Genomic DNA, 18,873 nt, shown 5'->3' with positions numbered 1-18,873 from the left:
CCCACCACTTAACCATGTCCCTTACTGCCATGTCCCCACGTCTCTTAAATACCTCCAGGAATGGGGACTCCATCACCTCCCCGGGCAGCCTGTTCTAATGCTTGACCACTCTCTCCATGAAGAAATTCATCCCAGTATCCAATCTAAACCTCCAATGGCATCCTGTGACCCAGGGGCACTGCTGGCAGAGAAGGAGGAGCGGTTCAAAAGGCATGCAGCTCCCTCATAAGTCTGGGTTCATTACCTGAAAACAACCTTAGGGAAAATGTGAGACGTACCAAGACTCTTTGGGATGCTACAATTCAGCAAGCCGAATTTTAAAGATTATCAGCAAAATCGATGCTCTGTTATTAATCCTGGCATACAAGGAAATATTATCCTAATACTCTGGTGGGGCTGGAAACAGCTCAGTTTATGAATCCAGTTGCTGGAAATACGATCACAGAAACTACAAAGCATAACAACCTGTGGGCACTGCCGCTAATGTTCCTGTAAGTGAGATGTAACTGTGGTAGATGAAACAGTAGATTTCCCCAATAAGGCCTTTCATGCCAGTAATATGTTTTGAATACGTGGCACTTTGCCTTTGAGGTCAGGAGCGATCCTCAAGAGTTTTAGTGGATGATATAATGGAGCTTGCGTGTTGACAGAGCTTATTGTATCAATAAATAAAGGTACTGCGTTGCAAGCTGTGAATGAGCAGTGGCTGCAAACAGTTGGCTCAGGTTGCTGTCAGTATAAGCATGCCAGTAAAAGAATTACAGCCCAGTATGCCCATTGATAAAAGCCACATTTTAAAATTTGCCTTGACTGGGTGTTTTAAAAAAACAACATAGAATCCTGTGTTCTTCTTTAAAAAAGATTTGCAGCTTTGAAAAATTATAAAATGCACTAGAATAAAAGTCGTTTCTGAGGACATCACACCTGAAGCAGTACATTCACTGCTCCCTGACAGAGAGGACTGCCATGCAGAAGTGTTAGTTTCAGTTTTTAGAAACTGCCTTGTGCAGCCTGGGAGACTGTGGATGGATGGGTGAGTTTGACTTGGTAGTGACCTGAAACATTACCAAAACATTTTTCAAATAAAACATTTTGAGGTAGCTGCTCAGAAAAAAAAAAAAAAAAAAGGGGGGGGGGGGCGGGGAGAGAGAGCGAGACTAGAGATGGTGTTTTTGGAAACACCACAACTCTTTGCATGAAAGACTATTTTTAAAGAATACTACAATTTTCTGGGAAATTAAAAAGGAAAGATATATTGTAGTTGTTCTCAATCGTGTATTTAATACATTTTTAAATTTATTTCTTCTCTCTGTATTTTAAAGCCCATTTTAGTCTATTTTATACAAGTTGCCAGAGAGGGGTGCTAAATAACCATGCTTTAAAGACTGCCAGCTTCTGGAGCTCTGTCCTGCTGTAAGCCAAAAATGATGTTTAAGTGTAAAAACCAAACCCACAGGCAAAGAGGAGCTGTGTGAATCTCACTTTATACAGAAAGGAAAAAAAAAAAAAAAAAAGGACTGTCAGGATTTTATTTCCCAGAAGCAAGTGGGATGGAAAATCCCTGCGCAATCTGAAGTCCATGTAAGATCATAATTGCACAAAGAATTCAGCAACACATAATGTGAAAGGCCACATCATGAGGACTTTGGTTTGAGAAACCCAAAGGGCACAGAGCAGCCAGAAAAGGTGAAGATGAGGGCCTTTGGGGAAGTCATGGCACGGCAGGATCTTGACCTTCCAAATGTGACGAGTTTCATACAGTGTGTTTTAAAACCTAGATCTTCAACAGGGAAGACTTTTGAGATTTTTCTGTCTTAGCTGTCAAATATGAGAGGTTTGTTGCTGCTGTTGTTTTTATTTAGACCAGTGTATTTTCATATTGTGCACGTTTTATTTTAATACCAGACGTAACAGCACATCCTTCCTCTTCCAAGTTAACTACTTGCTCAGTAAATCTCCTTGTGATGATTCTCAGCCTCAAAATCTAAAAATGTGCCTTACCTAAGTGTGAAGGAATGTTCTTTAGTAATATATTCAGTGATTTACATCATAAAACATTCTTCGAAGTAAAAACTCCACAGCTGATGGCTCTGTCCTCTTGCACTTACTGTCAACGCCAAAGCAGGAGGATGCACTGGCTCTGCCAGGCAGTGTGCAGATGCTCACTGCTTCCTCCTGCGATATTCTGTAATGTTTTCTCAGGCCAGGTGTGAAAGGTAGAGGTTAAAGGTGCAGATATAACCAAGTAAGACAACACATACATCAGAAGACTCCCTCCTTAGGAGAAAGAAGTCCCTGGGATTTCTGATGTGACGACATCTTGTAGGGCCGGAGGAGTGATGTCTGGTCCTCTTTAGGGTGGGCATAGGATGGGAGCAGTCCCTCTAAAGCAAATGGTAGGGACAGTGGAAGAAATAGCTCCTTGCCAGCTGTTGCAGGAGGAGAGACTTCCCCACTGACATCTAATTTACCTGGAGAGGAACAAACTACCTGCTGGCAATTTCCTACAGTTTCCTGATGGGAAAGAGCTTGGTATTTCAGTCAAATAAAGCACAAAACGATTCTTAGCAATGTGAAGGTGTTTTCTTCTCCTTTCTGAACAAACCCCAATGAAATAAAACAGTGAATTCTATTTCATTCTGCACAGTTGTTCCTCTGGGTGTGACGAAATGCTTTGTGCTGGGGCTCGAGTAGGTCGGCGCGCTCTTGCTCTGACACCGGCGGCCTCCTGACGCTCTGGGACCAGCAATGTCCAAATAACAGCAGTCCCAGGGGCAGCAGGGGACTGTGGCAGGAGGATGGCTGGGGCACCGTCCCAAGGGACAGGCAGAGGGGACAGGTCCTTTCTGAGTACCTCCTTCATGGCATGCCTGTGATTATTTTCCCCAGGTATGTTGGATTGCTCCTTCCCCAGCTTGAACTTCATGGCTTTTCTTTGTCCACGCAGGCTTTGCACACTTTTCAGGTCCTGCTGTAATACTTCCCTGTCCTCACTTTTGATTCCGACACCTCCCAGTTCCATATTGGCCCCAAATGCAGCTTGCTATTTTCTGTAAAGAATAATAAGACATCAGCTTGACAACTACTCAGCTGTCTGCCAGGACATGTGCTCCCGACGAGGCTGTTCTCTCGTTACCCGCCCTAACGAAACGAAGCAGTGACAAATCGGTGGGGTGTCTTGCCTCGCGTCCAAGGCCGTGAGGTCATGTCTCGTGCTCGTGTTGATGAGCGACCAGCTCAGCTGCACGCAGCTCTGGGTCATTTAGGCTGGGTCCTGCAAGAGAGCCAGGCACCGTGGTGGGCCTGCCATTAAAACAGTGCCCTTTGCTCCCTGGTGTGTCACCACTGGTGTCGAAAGCCAGCACTTCTTCACATGATTAGCCTCTATGGACCCAGGAGGAGCACATGCATCTCAGACCCCACTTCAACAAGCCTGAGAAGGGGTTGCAATGATCTCAGAAATGACTAGTGTTGACAATAGACATTTAATAGTTTTGTGTTTTTTTGGCTAATCTTAGTGATTCCAGTGGGTGAGAAAGCGAGGACAGATTTTTACTCTACTAGCTGCTCAAATCCAAGAGAGTATTTACCTTATCATCTAGAGAATTAAAAATCAAAGGCTTGCCTTACGTTTTTCTTTTAGGGAAAACCCTGACCTGTTTGTACAAGCTTCTCCCATGGAGGTGCTGCAATAACTTCACAGTTGGTGTGTAAAGCTGAGAGCATCCTTAAATCTCTGTAGGACTGTGATATCCTTTTGTCTGTTTCCCCACCAGGATGGGAAGTTCATCGACTTCTCTTTGGAAAATTGCACTTCTGCTAAATGCCAGCCAGGATGAGGCCCCCCTTAAGGCTTGTGCAAGCGTGGGGTGGGCGCCAAGAGCCCGGGCGGCCTGCTTTGCTTCAGGCCTGCTCCGCCTGGAAACCTGAGGTAAAAACCAAGTTAAACTTATTAGGGTACGATGGAGATTTAAGTGTGACATTAAAGAGATGTGTTTGGAGTAATATATTGGATTTGGTGTAATTTTATTAAGTCAGAGTTGGATTTGGCAGTGTGCCTGCCTGCCCCTCACAAGTGCATCATAGGCGTGGTTGATGGCCCCAGCAGTGGGAAAGGGGCAGGCCCCACGGGTGGATCTTTAAATTCATCCTATCCCAGCTTGCACCAAGGAAAGCTGATGCCTTAGAGGGGCTAAAATCAAGCCTGAAACCCTTCTAAACAGAAAATGGGCTGGGTTCACCTCCAGAAATGATTACCGGCCTTGCTATTCAACACCCTAAAAACACATTTATGTCTAAATTACAGCTTCTGCTCAGTGAGGATGGTAATTTTTGACTTTCTACAAAGGTCATTTCGTGCTGCATGCCTCCTAAAAGCGTTATTTTCGGGTATCCTCTCTTCAGTCACAACTGCACCCGGGCCATTAGCTCAGCTGACACCACCAAGCCCCCTCCTGCACAGCAGAGGGACGCGGTGCGAAGACAAAGGCGAACTAATCTGCATCGAGCCGTAATGAAACTAAATTTCACCTTAACCGTGTGTGGCTCTTCTGCCGTCTTCATCGCATGCCAGAGGCCTTTTTCCTAATTGAAAATGATAGCTCCCTGGGTGCTGGGGAGTCACATGGCAGCCTTTTATTGCTGGATGTATTATGTGCCCACTATATTTCACATATTGCCTGGAGAAATGCGGCAGATTTTATTGATATGAGGGACAGTTCCTCATTGGGTTTCTCTGTCTCATGCGTACATCCTCAGTGCAGCTCATTTCCAATTTTATTAACGTCTGGGATGTGGCAGGAAGGCTTCCATACAAAAATTAGCAGAGAGAGCAGGGAGAAAAATTCCCTGATGATTGGGTTACGGGGATGAACACCCACCAACTTATACTTGCAAGCAGAAATGTGCTTTAGTAAAAGAAAATGTGCGCAAAAAAAGCCCCTCAACTTGCTTGATCATGAAAAAAAAAATGAAAGAAAGGAGATTCTTTTGTCCTCAGAAAGGTTAATCTAGTCTCTCAAACTGGGGAGATTAATGAAAGTGCAAAACCTAATGTAGTTTAGAAACTAAGTCAGTTTTAGAAAGCGAGATAAGGCTAATGACAAAATAAATCACTCTATGACCATTTTGCAAGTGCTTTATGACTGATGAGCTCCTGGGTGGGTGCACTGTCCCCGCAGTGGTCGTGGCAGGGCCAGCTGCTCACTGCCTGCCTGGACAGGGCTGGGGTGCAGCCGTGCCTGCTCTGAAACTGCTCACAGCTCTTTGAGCCCTTAGCTTGGGCAGCATTGGAGGAACAAGAGGAGATGTTGCTCCAACAGCAGTGCCCAAGGATGCATAGCATTAGGCACAACCAATAAGGAGGTGATGCTGAGGCTCTCCACATCCTTGGCACACCCTCCCTAACTGCTCACCCATCCCATCCCATCCCACAGGGTATGGGGGCTGATATGTGCCTTGGACACTCACAGTCTCCCTCCGCTTCTTGTCTATGAATAATTTAATGCCCATTGGAGCAGGCACTGGCAACCTGATCCTCCCCGCACCAGTCGTGCGCTCTTGCTTTCTCTCCCTCTCTCTCTCTCTCTCTCTCACCTAATGAATATTTATTCAGACAAAGTGTAGCAGTGCTTTTTACAAATTGTCTTGGGCAAAATTTACCTTTAATTGGGTGTGTGTTTCCAGAGCACTTTACTGTCCTGTACTCATGGTAAATGGACGGAGGTGCAATATTGCAGCAGCAGCTTTTTGTATAAAGCCATGGAAAATGCTCAAGAATACATTTCTCTGCCTTCAAATCTGAATAAATGATGCTCTATTTAATGAAGAACTCTTCTGTGAGGACTGGAGGGTCAAAGGAAGGATGACTTCACTTTTTCCTTTTTGCTTTGTTTTCCCTTTAAAGTGCCTTTTCAGAGCCCCCTGACATCAATAGAAAGCTTAGGCACGGGATCATTTCTTAAATGCATATTTATGCATTTGGATTTGCCAAGCTGTCCTTCGTCTTTCTTCTCTCATGGTGTGTAGCATCCCTTGTAAAGGGTCGCTGAAGGTCTCGCTCACAGCAGCAGAGCCAGGGGATGAAACCAAAACCCTGGCATCCCCCAAACACAGGGCACAGCCCTCCCAGGTGGGCTGCAGTCCCCACTCCTTGATTGCCCTTCTAAAAGCACAGACTACCACAGCCCCCCCAGCACATTCGCTTGCTTTCAAACGGACCTTTCAATGTGGATTTTGGTGAGTTGTTTGGCTGCCTTGTATGAAACGGTCTGTGAGCCCAACCATTTATATACACACAACTTGTGTTGCTTTTGCAGATCTATTGCTTTTTTCCTGCCTCGTAGAGAGCCGCGTGCATTTTTCTGCATGAGACATATTTAAAACTGAAAATAAAAATAACACATTAATCTTTTCCTTCCTCTGCATCCCAGACGAGCAAAACTGTTGGAGTAAACTCAAAACTGTTCCTTAATTTATGGAGAAATGCAGAAGCCTAAATCAAGCTCAGAGACGATTATATCACAAATTTTCCATGGAAAAATTTCAGGGAGAGCAGTGTCGAGTTCTTGACTCCCTCTGAACTGCCGCAAACACCTCTTCGCTCCAGGATAAGGGTAAAGAAGATTATCGTTTTCCCTTTGGAAAATGCCACACCATCTAAATGCCATCACAGCTCTCATGGCTAGCCTCAGGCAGGCTGCCTGCGTGGAGTACTGCCCCAGTACCCGCAGCACAAGCGGCAGCCGATAGCAGTCACTCCAAAACTGGGTACTGGAGCAGGATGCAGGAGCAAGAAGTAGGAATACTATGTCAGGCAGGTTTGAAGTCTGAATTTTGCACTAACTTTTTTTCTTTCTTTCTTTTTTTTTTTTTTTTTTTCATTCAACAAACCAGAACAGAAGCTGCTGCACATCCAGCCTTGGGCAACCAGCTGGGGAGACACCGCCGAGCACGTGGTGGTGGCCTCTTGGGAAGCCGTCAGTCTTCATCATATTGCATTTTTCAGATGTGTTCTGTAATTATTCCTGCACTGGGAAGGGCATAAATATCCCACCAAAGCAGAGCCTGGGAGCTGCTGGTGCAGCGGTGCAGGGAAGGGGATGGGGGTGGACGTGTTACGTGTCCCAGTGCACGGGGCTCCTGGTGCACCGTGTGCTCGCCAGACACCTTGGCAGCGCTGCCGTATACAAACCCCTCATCTAACAGGAGAAACAGGCCAGGAGCATGGCAAATGGTTTTCTGTCTGCGCTCCAGCCTCTCCGTGTGTTTCATCAGGGAGAACAAGACAGGAGCCCTGGACGTGGCAGGGCTGCGATGGTGGCTGCTCTGTCATGCTCCACACCAGCTCGGGGGTACGCGAGCTGCTGGAATACGGCTGAAACACTGCTGTGCTACATCTTGTTTCAAAAATCCCCAATTTGTTAAAAAAAACCCACACACCGAATGACTGATTCTGGTCCATTAAAATATGTAAACAGTGGCCCCACCGTTTAGCTGCCACGTACGTTGATAGCCTCTATGAGCTGAAAGGCAATTCTTTCCCCTGGCTGTGCTATCGCGTAACCTCATCAGAAGATGAACAGCCTCCTTACCCCCAAACATTTTGCAATTTGCATTTAGATTGTTCGGTGCCAACGTTCAGAGTAAGACACTTCCCGGCTCCGTCAGACGAAACCCGGTTGTCATTTAGCGCAGCGGCAGCCAATTTACGTTCCCATTAATGCAGATCCCAGGCAATTATATGGGGAGGGGAGGGGGGAGATCCTAACAAATTGCCTCCCACCCCCGTGCCTGCTCGGTTTATTGCCAAGCGGGCAGCTGCAGGGCAAATTGGATGCACCCGTGAAGAGGAGCAAGTTAATGCTCTTCTGCTACTGCTGTTGGGGAAGGAAGGTGTGGGGGGCAGCTTGTGGATGCTTTGAGTCCCTCTGCAGTATCACCAGCTGGGAGAGACTCGAAAAAGTGTTGAAAATGCCTTTCTGTGACTTCCTTGCTGAGCCCATGGGATGCTGCTTTCTTTTTATGGGCAGCGGAGGTCTCAGCAGGGTGGAGATAAAGAAGAAAGCTGAGTGATAAGCATATGTGGGGGTGGGCTCACCTGCAGCTGAGCTGCCCCTATAACTATGGGGGGAAGAGGAGCCCAGTGCCAGCCCCTGCCTGGTGGCCTGGCTCATGTGGCTGAGAAAAAACAAGTGGTTTTCTGTGGGTGGGGGAGAAACCCACACTCCAGTAATTAGAAATCCATCTGTGGCCGCTTGGAAAGTTATTTTTGCTACATGAAAGGCTGGGATGTGAGGACAGGGCCTTCTCCAGACTGTATCACCTCTTGGCTCTCTTGCTAGGACAGCTCATTTATTTGGCTTGGCAGCAGCGCGCCGAGCTGCGGGTCTGCCAGGTTCACCATGTTGTAAGGAGCTGCTGATGTCAGGAAGAGCTTTTGGATGCAGGAAAGCCCCGCAGATGTTGTCCAGGTGGTTCTGCTCTCCGCAAGCAGTTTAGGACCAGCCAAGCCGCGTTACAATTTTACGATGATTATTTTTCTTTTGAAACCCGACTGGAATCACATCGCGCGCTGGAGCAACGTGCGAGGTGCGGGGCTGGAGCTCAGCGAGGTACGTGGCCTGAGAAAGTAGCTGGTGTGCTCCTCCCGATGGCATTTTGTACCGTCCTGTTGATCAAACCGGGCAGCTGGTGAGGCTAAACAGGAGCGAAAGCTGCTGCCTCTCCATGTTTTAATTCCTGCGTTTCCCACGTTTTAAAATTTTTGACTCAGGAGCCAGGTCTGCAGGTTCCCCGGCTGTATGCAGCCCAGGGGACACATGGGGCACGCTGACAGCACCTTGCCTGCGCCCATGCAGGGGTCTTCATCTGCCCACCAGCCTGCTCAGCCTGAGGGATGTCAGAGCATGCCTGCAGTCTGCCCACAGGGTTGAAGGCTGCTGAAGTCCTTGAAAATGCTTATGCTGCCACATCTCCTTACAGCCCTCCCTGCTACTGTGGTCCCTCTTCCAGCCAGTCATAGAATCATAGCATCTCAGAATGCTTTGAGTTGGAAGGGACCTTAAAGCCCACCCAGTTCCAACCCCCTGCCATGGGCAGGGACACCTCCCACCAGACCAGGCTGCCCAAAGCCCCATCCAGCCTGGCCTTGAGCACCTCCAGGGATGGGGCAGCCACAGCTTCTCTGGGCAGCCTGTGCCAGTGCCTCACCACCCTCTGAGGGAAGAAATTCTTCTTAATGTCTAATCTAAACCTCTTCTTTTAGTTTAAAAACATTCCCCCTTGTCCTGTCATTATCTGCCTGAGCAAAAAGTTGCTCTCCATCTTTTTTATAAGCCCCCTTTAAGTACTGAAAAGTTGCAATAAGGTCACCCCAGAGCCTTATTTTCTTTAAGTCCTTGCTCTCTTCCTCTGGACCTGCCCCGCTTTTCTCCATGTGTCACCCCAGTATTAATTTCTCAAGATTTTGAAAAAGCACAGATCTGCCGAAAGAAGAACCAGAAGGACATTCTGTCTTCTGGTTGGGCAGATCTTACCTTTACTTGGCCTTTACTTATGTTGGGATTACTACTTTTTCCTTGCAAGTCTCAGAGCTGCTAACGTTGTTTGTTCACTTTGCTGTCTAATGAAGAGAGAAACCTCAATCGAGTTGCCTTAATGTTTATTTTATTTAAAGAATCAGAAACACAGTCATTGTAGTTCATTTGTACTCATATTCGCCAACATTTCCTAAACCACATTAACGTTCATGTATAACAAAGCATTTTCTGAGCTGTGCAAAGTCCAAACAATTTGTTCAATTACTTGAACCCACTTCTAGAACAGCAAACCTGGCATTTTACAAACTGAGGCCACCATAAGGATTCTTCTCCTTTCTCTCCCTGTTGTAGGAGACGCAAATCTCCTTCCCCTTTCCCTTGTAAGACAGGTAGAAATTAGACCACAGTACAAGTCAAACCTCTCTCAGCCCAGGACTTTCCAAATGGCACTGGGTCACGTTTCCGTATCACTGATCTGTATTTTGTTCTGCACTTGTGCTCCCTGCATGGAGGTGATTTGTCCAAGAAGATTACTCAATAACCCGAAGTGTGATGCTAAGCAGTAAACAGGGGCCAGAAAACAGCTGTGATCAAAACAGATCCCCCCTCCCCAACTATCTTTCCTTGCAGGAGGTATGACTGGAAGGGTTGTTGTCCATTAAAAGAAACACCATCCTCCCTGCAGAATATATTTTAAAGCACTGGTTTCATGACACAACATCTGCGTGTTTCCCTTTATCTTCTCACATACCAACTTTTGTCCTGTTAGAGTTAAGTGTTAAAAGGTGGAAATCTGGAACCATTTTAGATCTGGCTAAACACAATAGGCAGCAACCAAGCCGTCATCCTGTTCTGTTTTTCTGCGTGTCGTAAATACACCCATGGAACAGAATTTTAAAAGAACTTTAACCACTGTAAGTTGTCAGAAAAATCTCCTCGTCTCTGACAGAGCTAACCCAGAATTTTTATTGGAATCGATAACACGCATTTTGGCATTTCCAACTTGCTAACTGTGCAGTTTCCTGTTTGAGGTGCAGCGATACCAATTCTGATTTGGACCAAATGAATGGACTGATATGGCTCTATTCTCAAACAAGTCTTTCCAGAAGACATTTCTTCAATCTCTTATCGGTTATGAAAAGGCAATTTCCTCTCAACAGTAACTAAACTTTTAGTGGCTGACTCATTACAATCTGGAATACGAACAAATGCGGCAACGTTGAATATAAAAAGAAACATCCTGAAAATAATGCCTCCCTGTTCGAAGGTGCTATACTTGGCCATGGACTGTGTTTCTGGAATCTGTTTGTTAACGTGTGACAGCAAGAAGAAACTTATTTTACAGAGAACAAAGTCACAGAGCTGAACTTAAATAGGAACGTTCACTTACACGTTTTTGATATGTACTAGTATACACGGCTTGAATGAAAAAAAACTTACACCTTCACATATGAAATACTGGCAACGTAGTAATGATGATCACCCACTGGGCCTCTTCCTTTTAATAAGATCATCTCCAGGTTACAGTGCCTCCAACATGCTTTTAAATGACCACCACATGTTGGCTTTGGCGAAGAGCCAGCCGCCGGGAAAGGCAAGGTACAGATACAGCTAAGAAAATTCTTTCATCACATTTCATTCACCAAGAGCTGATTTCTTTTTAAATACTCTCACAATTACATTATTGAATTTTTCTCATTCCGCTTCATAGGAATAACTGACTAAACTCGCTTTACATTTATTGCACCTTTAAGTCCCTGGTAGATGGAAGCTCATATTGCCTGATATGTTTTGTATTGTAGCTTGACTGTGTTAAGAAATTGAACAGTCTCCAAAAACTGTACATTTCTACAGTAAGAAATCGTGTTTCAGTAATGCTAATTACAGCCGTCGCAGATCAGCTCTCATCTCCATGATGCAACAACAGACGAAAACTCCAAGGTCCCTGCGCGTGCTAGAACCTGCAGTGTTCTTCTTATTGCCATGAAAAAGTCAATTAAAATGACTCCTCCGGGAATTGCTTCCAATTCTGGAGTAATTATCACTCTCCAGACAGGATGCTGTGCTTCAGCGTGGGTCTTCAGACACTATAAATATGCAAGAGAGAGTGAGCGTGTGCATATTGCACAGGCACGCTCTTCAGGTATATTTATCAGTGACCAAGCAGCTTTTTCTCTTTTCCTCTATGAAGCATGAACAAATAGTCTGATCTCAATCTTCAGGTACACTTCTGATTTTGTATGTTGAATGCAAACTTTGTTGCAGCCTCTCTGTTTAACCAAACCGAATCTTTAACAATTAAAAAAAATAGCACCAGATGTATGAAAAAGAGGAAATGTCTGATCTAGTAGGAATATATATAAAGTATAACAATTCTTACAGTAAAAAGGTACGTCATACAAAAAAGCAATGGAAAGTGATACGGAAGGACAAAACTCCATGCTGCATATAATAAGGGCAGAAGACAGGCAAAAGGGATTCTGCTTGAATAACCACAGTTTAATGGTGGAGCCGAACTTCCTCCAGGATTTCCCCGGCATGAAGGCTGGGACACATTGGATGATACGGGACTCTGAGCACTGACACACTTACTGACAAACTCACGCAGCATATCTTTGAGGTATATAGAAAGCATGACGTTAACGTTTTGGACTCCTCCTTCTTTCTTGCATGACGACGCACAAATCTTTAGTCGTGTTTTTTTTTTTTTTTCTCCACCCTCCCCTCCCTCTTCTTCCGTCAGGAAAAACAAAATCCCAGTTTAGGAGCTTCCTAGCACACCTCCGTGAACTCTCAAATCCATCTTGCATAGGCCAGTAATAAGAACACTGCAGCTCTGACAAATAAGTTACAGCAATATAACAACTTTCCTCTTAACTTCTTTTTTTTTTTTTTTTTTTTAAAGATATTTTCTCTATAATTTACACAAAGGGATAACAGCCGGAGTTCAGGTTACGTACAGTCCGAATGGGCGTCCTTTCAGTCTGTGATTCCAGGTGGAAGGCACTACTTCAACATACCACTGTATGCACCGCGCGCAGGTTCAGAAGCACAGCGGGGCGCTGCGTCTCCAGAGCTGTAGACTGAAGGGCCTGGGGGAGTCTTTGGAAATAAAAATGGCAGTGGTTATCAGTCCAGTTTCCCTTTGCTGTCTCTTCTTGTGCTATGCAGTTTCCCCTGAAAGCTCCTCCAGTCCAGAGAGCGGTGCTCCGTCCTCAGAAGCTCTCTACGAAGCTCCCGGGGAAGAGGCCCGTCCTGCCATTCCTCTGTAGCGTCCCTTTGTACCAGCCATCCTCCCGCTTCTTGTGCACAAACACAATGTCTCCTTCCTTCAGTTCGATCTCCGCCTCGCTCTGCGGCGGGTAGGGAACCACAACGCGGTACCTTCGGAAACAAAAAGGCAAAGACGGCGTCAGACACATCCATCTGACTCTGATATGTGGCATGGAGCAGCCACACCACAAGACATGGGTGGACGTGGCCAGGCCGGCACTCGTCCCCCCCTCAGCTTGTTTTGCACCGTCCTGAGCCCCCACCTCCTGGGCTGGACACGAGGGGCTGTATGAGCAGACAGGGTGGCTGTTGGAAAAGGGAGAACCCCCCCCCCCCCCCAGGACCCACTGAGGGCCCAGGGAGATGCTTGGGAGGGATGCAACCCCAGGGAGATGGATGCGTGCCAGCCACCGCTTGGCTGCTGGGAACCTTTTGCCTCTTTCTGGTGCTGACCTGTAAAGCAAGACTGAAAAGGCAGCCTGGCTTTCATGCTCCTTTTGCTGCTAATGAAGTGTCAGCGCCAGCAGCTGCCTGAAACCCCATGTCAGGCCGGCCTGCTCCGGGACAGAGAAAGGAGGCTGGCTTCCTCCTCCCCTCCTGCACCCAGTGCCTCTGCTCGGCCCCATTCCTCAGCCCAGCGGCCCCAGGGGCTGCTGCTAGCTCGGCCGGGAAGAGCTCTGGGACATGGGAAGATTTGTAATTGGGAAAAAAACTGGCTGAGTTTTGAGGCAGAAACATCACCTCGCCTCTCCCTCCCCCGCTTCCTGTGAACCAGAAACCTTGAGGAAAAATACGTTTGGAAACATCAGTAAGTCAGTTTTTCTCCAAACAGTTGTGTCTGAGGCAGCTACGTTTCCTACTAAAACTCAGTATCAGGGGAAGATTGCTGGCCAGCTCGACCAGAGGCTTCGCTGGGACGTGCTCTGAAGCCGGATGGTGACAGCAGGACGGTGCTGCCACATGCCCGGAGTGACAGCCTTGCTCACTGCCACATCCCTCCATCCAGAACTGGAATTGGCAGGGCTCTGGCAGACTGCCTTCGGTATCAGCAGAGCAGCCAAAGCACTTCACGTTTGTCTTCTTGCTATGCTCGTCTTGTGAATGTGCTTTGGGTCCCTCAGACCTGGGAGGGAAACTAAACTGGAAAGATGTGAAATCGCTTTCGAAGCCTCTCCAAACCAAGAGGGAGCCCCACCCTGAACTGTTCACAGGGCTCCCTGGGAACGGGGCTTTCAAGAGTCACTTAATTTTAATGAAGCAGTGACAGCTCTGATCCTGACAGGGCTATTCTGCACTCAGGCTCATCAGCAGACGTCCTCCTGAGAACATAGCCCAGGCCCTTTAACACCAGCACACTTGTGAGTGGAGCTGGGAACATCTTTCTGCCTCACTCTTCTTCCTCCTCAGCACGTGTACTTTCACGGTCCTCTGGCATTTGGTTAACAAACAATACCTGTCTTGCTAATTGCAACGTAATGAATATGGTACGATAGTTGCCAATTGATTATCTAAAGCCCATCTCCCGAGGATTAATATTTCCACAACCACTGAACGGCCGCTGATGCCCCAGTCATGCTTTCACCAGGCAAGCATTTATTTAAAATAATATCATGTCTTTTAGGACCAAATTCGACAGGCACTGAAGGATCTGGAGCACTCCCTGCAGCCATTCCCTGTGAGGTGGTACCAAGGCAAGGGGTTGCTGAGTGGCAGCTGCTGGTTTTCTTTGCAGACATTTCTGAAGTACCCAGTGACCGCTGTGCTGAAGCTAGGGACCCCATTTTGACACGACAGTGAAATTACCAGATCTGGCTACACGTTTGGACACCTCCACGGCCAAACATCCTGTTACTTGGAAACACATTCAACTCCATTTGGAGTGTTGGTTCTGCTCTAAAACCTGATTACAGCCTCATTAACTTGACATGGCAACACTGTCATGTGGAAAATAGGTGTGTTCAAGTGCCATCAAAAATCTGTTGGTCATCTCCATCCCTTGGTCAATAAATCTCACTGTTACTTCCTTTCTCTGTGGAAAAGCAAATAACAGAGGTTGAAAAGTGTGCTGCTGGCTGGCTGCAGGAAAATGGTCTATCACGCTATCATCTGCGGAACTGCTACACTTACATTATGAGGCTTTGCCAATTACAGCCATTATGCAAATGAATGCACACATTATTTCAAACACTCCGCTGCAGTGTTGATTAATTAAATTATCAGAGTGGAACAATTTTTGCTAAGATGACGCCAAGTTTCAGATCTCACAACTCCACGTACAACCACAGCACACCGGAGAGGAGTTCTGGGATCTCAAAAGGCTTTGAGGAAGAGGAGGGTTGGAACAGCAAAAGGTTGTGTCTGGTGCAGGGTCCCCCAAGAACTCTGGGACTGCCAACACCTCAGGTCATACCTTAAGTGCACAGCCAACCTTTTAAAGGCAGGCTGGGCCTTAAGAGTGATGATTTGGCAGTCCCTAAATGGTTCACATTTGAAGGGAGGTGACCACGCTCAGTAAGAATGTGCCCATCTTCATAAAAGGGATTCTCAGAGCATTTCTTTGGAGAGTTAAAAAAAATAAATCCCAGTCACTGCATTACAAAACGAAGCACTCCTTCCCATTTAAGGAAACCCCAAACGCTACGGTTTAAATTTAATTAACTACGGTACCTCCTAGGATAACACCAAAGTGTTTTTGATAGAATAAGGAAATCTTAGATACAAAAGCCCTTGCAAATCGGTTAAGAAGTCCTCCGTGGGAGACAAAAAAAAAAAAAAAAGATGCTTGCATTTTTTTTTCCCTTGAGAGGCTTTTGAAGCAGTGCCGGGGAGAGCCAGAGCAATCAAGGTTGCAGTATGCAGAAAAAAATGATCACACGGCAGGGCTGCCAGCAAGGGGCTCGCAGGCACCATAAATCACTCCTGTCAGAGCATGTGCTGCCACTCTGAAACCTCCAGGTGGCATTTCAGCCTAGTTTTTTTTTTTTTCTCTAGAACTTAACACATGTATTAGCCATACATATATGCAAATACATAGATTAGCTGTATTTTCTGGCAGAAAAGACCTTTTCTCTTCCCCCCCAAGACGTTCTCCCTCGCTCCCAAAAAGGCAGTCCTCTATGCTTCTATTTATATCTCCACTTTTCATTTCCCTTTTTGTCCCCTTGTCTTTGAGAAGCTACAATAAAATTGCAGGTTTTCATACTGCCTCCTGGCATTTCAGACGGATCTCAGAAACAACTCATTTTTGTTGAGGTCACATTATACCTCAATCACCAACTTTTAAAAATGCTAAATAGCTGGGCAACAACCATGTCTACAAGTGTGGGAAGCATCTCTGCCTATTATTAACCAAGTTTGGTATTTTCTGTTGCAAGTGGTACCTTCAGACAGTCATAATTCTGCCAAATGCTGACCATTTTGTCCCAGACTCTCCACAGCACTTGACTATGTCAGGCTGAGGGTCCCACGTGCAGCCTGGATGGTCCCATCACTTTGAGGGAGAACGTCAGGGAGTTTTTGCAGTGCCCTCAGGACCCAGGTGAGGGCTTTCCCAAACTGCTGTCACCTCCCTGTACTTGAGGAGCTGAGGAAGAAACGTGATGAAAACTGGAAGCCCAGGCACGAGGTGTGGACATGCGTGCTGAGAGGGAAGCTGTGCTGAGCTGAGGCTGGCAGAGCAGAGAGCCTCAGTGGAGGGAGCCTGGGGCTTGGACGTGACACCCCACAGGGCAGGAGGGTGCACGGGCTGAGGCTGGCACCAGGGCTGACGATGGGACAGGAACTCTGGCAGCATTCGCCCACGGAGAGCCAGGAATGGGTCTGTCATCACCGCTCCTCTGCTGTCAAAAGAGAGCTGTGAAACCCATGTCCTGTGTCCTTTCAGTGCTCATCCCCACAGGCAGAAGAAATGCCTCTCCCATCCAGCTCTCCTTTCACTCTTACTGCTGACATCTGCAAGGTGCAGCTAAGATTGCTGACCTCAGATAGGTGTTACGTAATGGGAGTTCTGGTTTTGTTTTAAAAAAAAACAAACAAAAACGGCTAAAGGTGCCAGGTATGTAGACACATAAGAGAAGAGACGTGTGGCTGCTGAAGCTGCCTCATCCTCTGCGGAGGCTGGAAGATGCCAAGCGAGTGACCCCAGAGAAATTCACTGAGTAGTGCAGGTGCGAGGCGAGTGGATTCTCCGACTCCTCCAGCTGCAGAGCCTCGTGCCACACTTTCCACAGAGTGAGACTCATCTCATGCATTTTAGCAGCGTGGGAGGCAGTTGTCTGGTCTGAATTACTCACGCAGGCTCTTCTGCCATTGCGCGCAGACAGGCATTGAACAGCATTGATCAGAACTGATCAGTAATTAAGGGCCGAGCTCAGGCCTGAACACTTGAGGGGAAAAAAACAAAATACCAAGTATCTGCTCACTGAGTAAATACGTGCATCCAGTACGATGATGGAGGTACAGGGGCTCACAGAACAGGCACAATAAGGCAAATTAGGACTGCAGGGCTAACCTCCAATCTGGAAATATTGCAGGATTCAACTCCCGAGGTGGCTAATTCCAGTTTCCCAGTCCTGAGGCAGGTGACCCTAGTCAGAGAAGCACTTAACCACGTGCACACGTCCCCGTTCGGTTAGAACACACTCCCGGGGTCACTTCTCTGGTATTGCTTTCCAGGAAAGAAGCACGCCTTTCCTTTGCTTTCCCTTCTGGCAAAGAAGACATACGTGCACGACGAAATTGAAGTCAATGGGCGTTGAGCACATGCTTGAATGCTTCCTTGAACTGAGAGCTCGATTTCTAACGTGGCAGTGATTTGTAGGGAGGACACATGGAAAAACAGAGGGGGCTATTTTGAAGGTCAAACTCACTGCTCCTATTTCATTCCGCAGTGCTGCTGTGGTTACAACGTGCTCGAAGGCTCCCCAAAAACCATGCGAACACCGCACGGATACGCCGGTCGTGACAGCAAGGCCGGCTATAACCGCTTCATCAGAACACAGCCCGGCAGAATTAGTGCCAGTTACTAGAAAAGAGTCAACAAAGCGTGACATGTTTTACTCAGGTTTGCATCCGGGAACGGTGCCAGCCAGCCGGGGGAACATGACTCACGCACGCACCCGCTCGGCTCTCCCGTTCCTCTCCGCGCACAGTCACATTTTCTTGAAGGGGGTGGCAAGGAAAGCGTTTTCCTTCGGTGCTGCTGGGCAGATGGCGTGCCCCTCTTCCACGTGAACCAACAGCCTGCATGGGGTGCGGGCACCTCTGCGGCTGCCTGATCTCAGAGCATCCCTGTATGGGACCGGCCGTGCTGGTCTTGTTTCTTGCACCAGCAGCAACTGGATGTAGAAGTAGCTGGAGAGGAGTGTGTGGGGCACATGGAGCCTGATGGGGAATTCGCTCTTCTGTCAATCGCTGCGACATGAAGTGACAAGGCCACCACCTGGGAAATGTCTCCGCTCCGCTGCTCAGACTGCAGAGAGCAGCAGGAGGAAGGTGGTTTTATTAAAGGATAGTGGGAACCTACACCCAGAAGGCAGGACTGGGCACGAAGCATCCCAGTTAAACCTCAAGGCTAAATGACCAACTTCCTTTCCAACCCAGCCAGCCAGGGCCAGGTTTTGGAAACGTCAAGTGGGGTAAGATAAAATATTTGTTTTCCTTGCACAAAAAATGACAGAAATTAGCAGCAGCTCAGCACACCTTCCTTTCTGACAGGCTGCAGCTCCCACCAAGGGCCGTGCTGCCAGGTAGCAGGACGGGCACCTCTACTGTCAAAGTGTGAGGGCCAAGCTGCAATGAGGGCCGCGTAATGCACCTCCGACATGGCTAGTGGCACGGCTGCTTGGCCTTGACCAGTAGCCTGGCTGTGGCAAGTGCCAGAGACGCAGGGCAGCCTCCACGGGAGAAATAGCGGTGCTCTGCTGCCTGTGTGAGCCCCGTTCGAATGCCGTAAATATTAAGGAATGTGCTACTCCTTCCAACCTTCCAGTGCTCTGTTTCTGTGCGCGCAGATGGGCGTTGGGAGACAGAAAGCCAAGTACAGCTAAGTGCACTGAAATGC

General features: G+C 47.4%; 1 protein-coding gene across 1 annotated transcript in view; it reads right to left on the bottom strand.

Moving 5' to 3' along the window:
• Window positions 1-9,649: 9,649 nt before the first annotated feature.
• The window catches only part of SH3RF3 (SH3 domain containing ring finger 3), a 240,043-nt gene continuing 230,819 nt past the window's right edge, over window positions 9,650-18,873 (bottom strand). The window contains exon 10 of the mRNA XM_035565607.2: window positions 9,650-12,923. Coding sequence (XP_035421500.2) covers window positions 12,755-12,923 — 169 coding nt within the window. The 3' untranslated portion in view covers window positions 9,650-12,754. The remainder of the gene's footprint in view (window positions 12,924-18,873) is intronic.

Source organism: Cygnus atratus, chromosome 1 (genome assembly GCF_013377495.2).
Source record: "Cygnus atratus isolate AKBS03 ecotype Queensland, Australia chromosome 1, CAtr_DNAZoo_HiC_assembly, whole genome shotgun sequence".
NCBI lineage: Eukaryota > Metazoa > Chordata > Aves > Anseriformes > Anatidae > Cygnus > Cygnus atratus.
Note: the sequence above shows the minus strand (reverse complement) of the source record. Positions and strands in the feature narration are given on the sequence as shown.